Source organism: Poromitra crassiceps, assembly GCF_964638095.1.
Source record: "Poromitra crassiceps genome assembly, chromosome: 4".
Lineage (NCBI taxonomy): Eukaryota > Metazoa > Chordata > Actinopteri > Beryciformes > Melamphaidae > Poromitra > Poromitra crassiceps.
Window position 1 is genome coordinate 8,961,836 of NC_139626.1, and position 10,536 is coordinate 8,972,371.

The window sequence follows — 10,536 nt, forward strand, 5'->3', positions numbered from 1 at the left end:
CTGGATTAAGCAGCACTGTCGAGTTGCAGCAAAATGGACAGTTTGTGTTGTACTTTGAAAGTTTTTTTTTATTTTATCAAATTGTACATTATCAGCTTTATTTTAGCATTCAAAAGTAGCGCGAGACCCCTTCCTGGCTGTTCATTGGCTAATGAGTCATGCATTTTGGTCCTCCGCTGACGCCACTCTCTCTCTCTAAATTGCTCTGACCAGCACATAGCGCCCCCCCTCCCCCCGCACCCATGTCCACCCCAACCCCCCCCATGTCTGACCTTGGGCTGCTGGTAGTGCTCCATGGCCATGGTGATGACATTGAGCCCGATGACGATGGTGATGAAGAGGTCCAGGTATTGGCTGGTGCACATCTTGTGGATGAGCAGGCGAGTGGGGGAGTAATCGGAGTAGTAGGGCTTACTCTGAGCTTCTGTTGGAAGGGGGATTTGGTGGGGGGGGGTGGGGGTGAGGGTCGGGGGGGGGTCGGTTTAAGGGAGGAGGAGGAGGAGGGGAGGGTGGCAGTTCACAAGTGAGATAGGATGCATGAGATGGATGAGTGATGGATGGAGAGAGAGAGAGAGAGGAAGCTCACTCCATCTATCACCTTATCGTCACTCCCATCAGTGAAGGAGAAGGCCTAGGTCATGGAGGGGAGGGAGGGAACATCACACACACACACACACACATGGACGCACACACACACACACACACACACACACACACACATGGACGCACACACACACACACACGCACACACATGGACGCACACACACACACACACACACACACACACACACACACATGGACGCACACACACACACACACGCCCATATACACACACACACACACACACACACACACACACGCACACACACATACATACACACACACGCCCATGTACACGCACACACACACACACACACACACACACACACACACACACACACACACACAGACACATACACACACACACACACACACACACACACCCCCATGTACACACACACACACACGCCCATGTACACACACACACACACACGCGCCCATGTACACGCGCACACACACACACACGCACGCACACCTGCACACACAGTGAAACTCCTTTGGGTGTTGTGAGTTCTCCCTCTCTGCCCAATTAGCCCAGGTGTGCTGCTGTATTGAGCTTTGCCAAATCCCGAGAGAGAGAGAGAGAGGGAGAGGGGGGGGGGGGGGAGAGAGAGGGAGAGGGGGGGAGAGAGAGAGAGTGGGGGGGGGGGAGAGAGAGGGAGAGAGGGGGAGAGAGAGAGAGGGGGGGGGGGGGGGGGGAGAGAGAGGGAGGGGAAGGGGGGGGGGACTCATGGTCTCTGTCTAGTGGTTTCCCTGTAGCACCAGAGAAACTCCCAGATCAGGGAATAAGATAGGACAGCCGGGTAAGCCGAGTCAGCTTATAGCGCAAATTTATCTCTCCATCTCTGCCGGTGAATATATCTTCATCTTTTGGGACTCAAACCTATAAGAAACCGTAGATAAACCAGGCTTACCTTTACTCGGAACTGAGAAGACAGTTAAACCAGGCTTACCTTTACTCTGAACTGAGAGGAGCACTACGGAGTATTGGGCTGAACCATGAGACAGCTCTAGTGTTGGAGCTTGACTGCTCCTGGACTCCTACTGTATGGTAGCCTGGGCAGTGTTGGGCAAGATACTCGGACAATGTAGTGAGCTAAGCTACCTACTCGACATTAAATGCATTTTTTACATTTAGGCTAATCACTTTCATGCCAAATCAATGTTCTCTCAGTGATCAGGGAACTCCATCACATCTGGACTATGGCTTCCCCACTGATATTCATGGTGACAAAAAGACTTGATGTGCAGTAGATGGTCAAATGGAGGCCATTCCCCATGTCACCATATGGTCCACCTAGTAGACAGTGATCAAACTGGTTTAGAGCGTCTCTCGGGTGAGACTAGCCTCGTGTCAAAACGGAGCAGTTAGGTTAGGAATCCTGTAGCTCCAGTGGGACACCACTCTGCTCCAGATGCAACAGCCAGCTGGTCCATTCACTATACAGTAGGAGCTCCATGCAAGATCCTCTATCATCTGAGGATGAGGGGACATTACGTTTTTGGGGTAGAACTGTGCACGGGCTCTGTTCCACTTCCTGTCTGCAGGTGCATGTACGGTCAGCTATACAGAGACAGACATACAGTACACATAAGCACACACACGCACACACACACACACACACACTCTCTCTCTCTCTCTCTCTCTCTCTCTCTCTCTCTCTCAATAGCAATCCCCTCAGCTCACCTCCTCCTCCATCATTCTTTTAAATCAATTGTTTTTTAATTCACTTTCTTCTTCTTCTTCTTCTTGTTTTCTTAGTGTGGTATATGCACCTCTCTCTCCTATACGTATTGTAAAATGCATTCAGATAAAAGCCCACAGTGGGTATTGGGCTGATGGAACTTACCAGCTCAGTCCAGCATTTGTGATGGTTCTGACCAGGCTGGACAAAAGACAGGGAGTGTGTGTTTGATGTAGGATGACCGGATTGAGGATGAAGCGGTTCACTTCCTCCTTACAAATGAATGCAGAGAGTCATTGAATGAGGCCGGTATAAAAGGATGGCGTAAGAGATAGGAGGCTAAGGGGCAGCTGTGGCTCAGGAGGTCGAGCGGGTCGTCCACTAATCAGAAGGTCAGAGGTTAGATCCCTGTAGCTCCTCCGGTCCGCATGTCGAAGTGTAGCAAGGTACTGAACCCCCAAATTGCTCCCCATGGCTGCGCCAACACCCTGTGTGGTAGCTTGCCGCCCATCGGTGTATGAATGTGTGTGTGGCATTGTTGTAAAGCACTTTGAGTGGTCGGCCGACTAGAAAGCTCGATATAAATGTGGTCTATTTACCATTTATATGAGAGAGAGAGAGAGAGAGAGAGAGAGAGAGAGAGAGAGATACTTCTTGGCTGAAGCACAGCTAGTCACCACAGGGGAGAGAGAAGAATGAAGAGAGGGAAGGAGAGGTGAGAGATTAGGAAGCCAAACTGCTCTGTTCTCCTCCTCAGCTCCCTCACCTCCTCAGCTCTGTTCTCCTCCTCAGCTCCCTCACCTCCTCAGCTCTGTTCTCCTCCTCAGCTCCCTCACCTCCCCTGTTCTGTTCTCCTTCCCTGCTCTGTTCTCCTCCCCAGCTCCCTCACCTCCCCTGCTCTGTTCTCCTCCCCAGCTCCCTCACCTCCCCTGCTCTGTTCTCCTCCTCAGCTCTCTCACCTCCCCTGCTCTGTTCTTCTCCTCAGCTCTCTCACCTCCCCTGCTCTGTTCTTCTCCTCAGCTCCCTCACCTCCCCTGCTCTGTTCTTCTCCTCAGCTCCCCCACCTCCCCTGCTCTGTTCTCCTCAGCTCCCTCACCTCCCCTGCTCTGTTCTCCTCCCCAGCTCCCTCACCTCCCCTGCTCTGTTCTCCTCCCCAGCTCCCTCACCTCCCCTGCTCTGTTCTCCTCCTCAGCTCTCTCACCTCCCCTGCTCTGTTCTCCTCCTCAGCTCCCTCACCTCCCCTGCTCTGTTCTCCTCCTCAGCTCCCTCACCTCCCCTGCTCTGTTCTCCTCCCCAGCTCCCTCACCTCCCCTGCTCTGTTCTCCTCCCCTGCTCTGTTCTTCTTCCCAGCTCCCTCACCTCCCCTGCTCTGTTCTCCTCCCCTGCTCTGTTCTCCTCCCCAGCTCGCTCACCTCCCCTGCTCTGTTCTCCTCCATGGAGAAATGAGCAAGGCCACTCCCGATGAGGGCTGGAGTTCTCCCTGCTCCATGCCGGCCCTTTGATTCAAGCTACCGTCTAAAATGGAGACATATTTTCTGTGTCCATTCTTCCCTCCTTCAGTGATGTGATAGGTGTAGCTTCCTCTCTCATCTTTGACATTGTCTTTGAGGTGAGAGGGCAGAGAGGCCTCTGAACCTCCCCCATGTAGGTCACGATGCCTCCTCTCCACATCTCCATCCTCATGCATGCATTTCATTCTTTCACTTTCATCCTGTGTGTATGTAACAAATGACCCAGGACAGCCATCATGTGTAACAAATGACCCAGGACAGCCATCATGTGTGCATGTAACAAATGACCCAGGACAGCCATCATGTGTGCATGTAACAAATGACCCAGGACAGCCATCCTGTGTGCATGTAACAAATGACCCAGGACAGCCATCCTGTGTGCATGTAACAAATGACCCAGGACAGCCATCCTGTGTGCATGTAACAAATGACCCAGGACAGCCATCATGTGTAACAAATGACCCAGGACAGCCATCATGTGTAACAAATGACCCAGGACAGCCATCCTGTGTGCATGTAACAAATAACCCAGGACAGCCATCATGTGTGCATGTAACAAATGACCCAGGACAGCCATCATGTGTGCATGTAACAAATGACCCAGGACAGCCATCCTGTGTGCATGTAACAAATGACCCAGGACAGCCATCATGTGTGCATGTAACAAATGAACCAGGACAGCCATCATGTGTGTATGTAACAAATGACCCAGGACAGCCATCATGTGTGCATGTAACAAATGACCCAGGACAGCCATCCTGTGTGCATGTAACAAATGACCCAGGACAGCCATCCTGTGTGCATGTAACAAATGACCCAGGACAGCCATCATGTGTGCATGTAACAAATGACCCAGGACAGCCATCATGTGTGCATGTAACAAATGACCCAGGACAGCCATCCTGCGTAACAAATGACCCAGGACAGCCATCATGTGTAACAAATGACCCAGGACAGCCATCATGTGTAACAAATGACCCAGGACAGCCATCATGTGTGCATGTAACAAATGACCCAGGACAGCCATCCTGCGTAACAAATGACCCAGGACAGCCATCCTGTGTGCATGTAACAAATGACCCAGGACAGCCATCCTGTGTGCATGTAACAAATGACCCAGGACAGCCATCCTGTGTGCATGTAACAAATGACCCAGGACAGCCATCATGTGTGCATGTAACAAATGACCCAGGACAGCCATCATGTGTGCATGTAACAAATGACCCAGGACAGCCATCATGTGTGCATGTAACAAATGACCCAGGACAGCCATCCTGTGTGCATGTAACAAATGACCCAGGACAGCCATCATGTGTGCATGTAACAAATGACCCAGGACAGCCATCCTGCATGTAACAAATGACCCAGGACAGCCATCATGTGTGCATGTAACAAATGACCCAGGACAGCCATCCTGTGTGCATGTAACAAATGACCCAGGACAGCCATCCTGTGTGCATGTAACAAATGACCCAGGACAGCCATCCTGTGTGCATGTAACAAATGACCCAGGACAGCCATCCTGTGTGCATGTAACAAATGACCCAGGACAGCCATCATGTGTGCATGTAACAAATGACCCAGGACAGCCATCATGTGTGCATGTAACAAATGACCCAGGACAGCCATCATGTGTGCATGTAACAAATGACCCAGGACAGCCATCCTGTGTGCATGTAACAAATGACCCAGGACAGCCATCCTGTGTGCATGTAACAAATGACCCAGGACAGCCATCCTGCATGTAACAAATGACCCAGGACAGCCATCATGTGTGCATGTAACAAATGACCCAGGACAGCCATCCTGTGTGCATGTAACAAATGACCCAGGACAGCCATCCTGTGTGCATGTAACAAATGACCCAGGACAGCCATCATGTGTGCATGTAACAAATGACCCAGGACAGCCATCCTGTGTGCATGTAACAAATGACCCAGGACAGCCATCCTGCATGTAACAAATGACCCAGGACAGCCATCATGTGTGCATGTAACAAATGACCCAGGACAGCCATCCTGCATGTAACAAATGACCCAGGACAGCCATCCTGTGTGCATGTAACAAATGACCCAGGACAGCCATCCTGTGTGCATGTAACAAATGACCCAGGACAGCCATCCTGTGTGCATGTAACAAATGACCCAGGACAGCCATCCTGCATGTAACAAATGACCCAGGACAGCCATCATGTGTGCATGTAACAAATGACCCAGGACAGCCATCATGTGTGCATGTAACAAATGACCCAGGACAGCCATCCTGCATGTAACAAATGACCCAGGACAGCCATCCTGTGTGCATGTAACAAATGACCCAGGACAGCCATCCTGCATGTAACAAATGACCCAGGACAGCCATCCTGCATGTAACAAATGACCCAGGACAGCCATCATGTGTGCATGTAACAAATGACCCAGGACAGCCATCCTGTGTGCATGTAACAAATGACCCAGGACAGCCATCCTGCATGTAACAAATGACCCAGGACAGCCATCCTGTGTGCATGTAACAAATGACCCAGGACAGCCATCATGTGTGCATGTAACAAATGACCCAGGACAGCCATCATGTGTGCATGTAACAAATGACCCAGGACAGCCATCCTGCATGTAACAAATGACCCAGGACAGCCATCATGTGTAACAAATGACCCAGGACAGCCATCCTGTGTGCATGTAACAAATGACCCAGGACAGCCATCATGTGTGCATGTAACAAATGACCCAGGACAGCCATCATGTGTGCATGTAACAAATGACCCAGGACAGCCATCCTGCATGTAACAAATGACCCAGGACAGCCATCATGTGTAACAAATGACCCAGGACAGCCATCCTGTGTGCATGTAACAAATGACCCAGGACAGCCATCCTGCATGTAACAAATGACCCAGGACAGCCATCCTGCATGTAACAAATGACCCAGGACAGCCATCATGTGTGCATGTAACAAATGACCCAGGACAGCCATCCTGTGTGCATGTAACAAATGACCCAGGACAGCCATCCTGTGTGCATGTAACAAATGACCCAGGACAGCCATCATGTGTGCATGTAACAAATGACCCAGGACAGCCATCCTGTGTGCATGTAACAAATGACCCAGGACAGCCATCCTGTGCGGTAAGTTGGGGGTCTTAGATCTCATTTTCGCGAAAAGTATTGCACTGCCCTGAGATCATTAGCATTTTCTTGCAACTGTATAATCATCAGGTTCATTGTTTTCTTTTCAGGCTGGGACCCAAATGGAATAATTAAGTCCCAGAATAAAAGTGACCCAGCAGAAATAGGCTGAGTTGTCCATTTTGGGACTCGACAACGAAACTTAGCATCTCGTTGTGTTTCTGATCCATTTGTAGAATGACCTACATTAACTCGGAGGAGATCTAAAGCCCCTGATGGAAATCCGAAGCCCCAGGAGGCACCAGGAAGCCCCAGGAGGCACCAGGAAGCCCCAGGAGGCACCAGGAAGGAAGTCGAAAATACTGTTAGTGAAAAACAAAAACAGAAGAGGCGAAAGATTCCCTGTCCAAAAACAACACCTAGCGCCCCCCGTGAAACTCCTCCTGGAGTCTCTCAGCACACTCACCTTCCTCTGCTCGGATACGATCGTTGGGTCGTTAAGTGGAGGACAGGGGGCGGGGCCTAGGAGTTGCTTTTGGACCCGGCCACGCTCAAAAATATAATCCATACATTTCCGAGGCGGTCTTGGTTGGGAAATACAGACACAGTAAAAAAGGGTCCGGGTCCGTGACGTGTGGGACCGGTGAGTCAGAAAACACCACAGCACAGCACGATGGGTGTCCGTGTGAGTGAGGTCGAGTTGGGTTGGACTGGATATGTACAGTATGGGTCTGGACCTAGGGCTGTGACGGCAAACGCATCAGCGCAATAGTGCGGTCATGTTACTCTACCGCGGGGTTGAGCTCATTACTGTCATCTCCGCTGTTTTGGGGGGAGGGGGGGGGGGTATGCTACCTTATACAATATCAGGCTACAGGCACAATGCCAACAACACTTCAGTAGCAAAATGGCAAAAAGCGAGTACTACCAATTAAATCATACAATTAAAAACGTGACAGAATCGTTCATCTGAATGTATTGAATGTAATTATTGGAGTGTGCGTTTACATACGCCTCATCTCATATATAGTCCACATGCACGTCTCTGTGCGCCTCGCGCACCACGTCTGTTTTTCTAACTAACGTTATGTCAGTAATCATCACAATTGTGAAAATAGTACTTGACACGTTTTGATGGCGCCGACTTCCTGGACATCTGTCTGTCAGTGCCCGTTGTAACGTTACTCGCGGCTTGAACTTGCAACACCAACACAATAATACTAAATATCCTACCGAGAGGTCGACAGCTGTCAGTTGGTACGAGAGAGTCCCTGGGATAAAGCCCCCTGATGAGAACGTGCATATCAAGTATCCACGTGCTTTTCACGTAGCTTATCTGGGCAGTCAATCAGCAGTAGACTCAGCTCTCAGTCTTAATCCGTTTCACTACTGTAAGACTGAGAATATTACTATTTAAATCTTTTCATAACGTTAGGTGGTGCTGTTGGAAGCCTTGCATCGGAGAACCAATCATGAGCGTTGTGGGCGGGCCTGCTTTCTGGGAGCAGTGACGCTCATGCAGAACCGGTGCTGTCGCGTTTGCGGAGAAACATATGAATCACTTAGAAACAAACATAACCTGTTAATAGGACGTGTTTCATCCGGCCCCGGCGGTTAGAGGTCTTTCCCCCAGCGATAAGCCCGACTCCCGAGGCTAACGTTACAGAGCCTGCTGATGACTCACAGTGGCAAGCGGACCACTTCCGGGTAGGAAACATTATTGTAAAATAAACAACAGGTATAAACTCTCTTTGCAGCACATCAGTGTCTTGCTCTATATTGGAACTATGAAACATTGCATTGCCGCTACCAAATAAAATTCTAATAATAAATGTAGGCGTGTCTGCTGCCGGCCGTTCTCGCCGGGCTCTGAACCAGATTTGGAACAGTAAATTCCCAGACGTTTGGTGGTTAGGTGGCGCTGTTGGCGCCGCTCACCAAACGTCTGGAAACCGAGACTAAATCGGCAGTAACCCGCGTTTTTTGTTTCGTTTTTTTCTCGCATTTAACCCGCCGAACCGCCGGGGGGGGGGGGGGGGCGCTACTTTTTCACCGCGGTAAGAAAATGTCAATACCGTCACAGCCCTATGTGGAACATGGCGGACCTGTGGTTGTACAGCATGTGGTGGTAAAGTGAGCGTGTCTATAGTGAAGTGGAAGGGGAGGGGGGGGGGGGCGGGGCGTCGTGACAGCTACTCCAATGAAACGTGTTGCCTGACCATCAAGCTCGAAAATCAACAACGACACACTATTACACAATGAGCTGGATTGGTCGGCGCACTGCTGGATCTCCTCTGGATGTGGTGCTACACCAGGCATGACGGGCATATTTGGGCTAAGGAATGATATGGCTGAAGGTAATGGCTGAGGTGCACAGATGTTGGACTAAGGGAGAGAGAGAGAGAGAGAGAGAGCGATTGAATTCTGGATGGCAAAAAAGAATGTGTGTGAAAGGAAGAGCAGGCCAGGGGCAGTAACGGTAGCCATACGGCACTTTGTAGATAAGGGACCAGGATGGAGGCGAGGAAAAGGTTTGTGGGAAATGTGCACATTTTGCGCGTATCAAATGCTTTGGTTGGTGGCGGCGGGCGGTACTGCGTTGATGCCCCTGTCCTTCATGGTAAATGGCTTAGTAGTCAACCTTGAGACTCAATGCCTGCTGGGCACAAATCAAGCACCGCAATGTCACGGTCGAGGCGTCCAATTTTGGTATTTTGGAAAAACCAGCAAACTTTGAGTCAACAAAACAACAACCGTCAAAATCAAAACAGTCAAAACAATCACACACAAAAAAGATTGAACGGGATTGCTCTGCTGCCCTGCTTTGGTACGAGAGAGAGAGAGCGAGCGAGAGAGGTAGAGAGAGAGTGGGAGAGAGAGAGAGTGAGGGCGAAATACAGAGAGGAGCAGCAGAGCAAATTGAGAAGTCCAGAAGAAAAGAGACAAAGAAATAAGAAACCATGACATCATTCAAAATGACAGGGCATGATAACACGCACACTCTCTCCATTTCGTTCTGCAACACACACGCATGCACGCACACACACACACACACACACTTTGCCGGTTCACATGGTAAGACTGACACACCTCTTTCTGAGTCATACTTGAGCAGGATGGACCAATTGAAATGGGGGACTGGATGGTGAAGGCAAGCGATTGGACAGCGTGAGTGGAAGGCGGGAAAACAGGGATAACAGTGATGGTGGGCGTTATGTGGACAACGCACAGACCAAATGGGAAGCATTTTAACCCATTGATACCGGATGCCGCATTTGTGTGTGTATCCCTTTAAGACCGCGAACCGCGTCACGCGGTTCGCGGTCTTAAAGGGATACACACACAAATGAGGTGATATACACGCAAATGCTGCATCAGGTACCAATGGGTTTAACAGTATAATGGCACTATTCCCCTTTCTCCCTGCATAGTAAGAGCTGTACCTCGAATCTGTCTCTGGCCCTCTCTACTGGACCTGCCAAGAGGAAAGATGAGCACACAGGCAGATAGGTGCTATCTTAACGCCTCAGCCACCTCACAGTCAAGCCTTTTGAAAGCCCCACACGGGCTTTGGACTTTGGACTGGAACAAACCCCTTTGTGATTACTCTATTTC

The 10,536-nt window shown here is 50.2% G+C and overlaps 1 protein-coding gene across 1 annotated transcript in view; it reads right to left on the bottom strand.

Annotated features, from left to right (window-relative positions):
- cacna1g (calcium channel, voltage-dependent, T type, alpha 1G subunit) overlaps positions 1 to 10,536 on the bottom strand; it is a gene marked incomplete at both ends in the record, with an annotated part of 368,718 nt that overhangs the window by 35,274 nt on the left and 322,908 nt on the right. Inside the window, 1 exon segment of the mRNA XM_083635743.1 lies at positions 273 to 424. Coding sequence (XP_083491869.1) covers positions 273 to 424 — 152 coding nt within the window.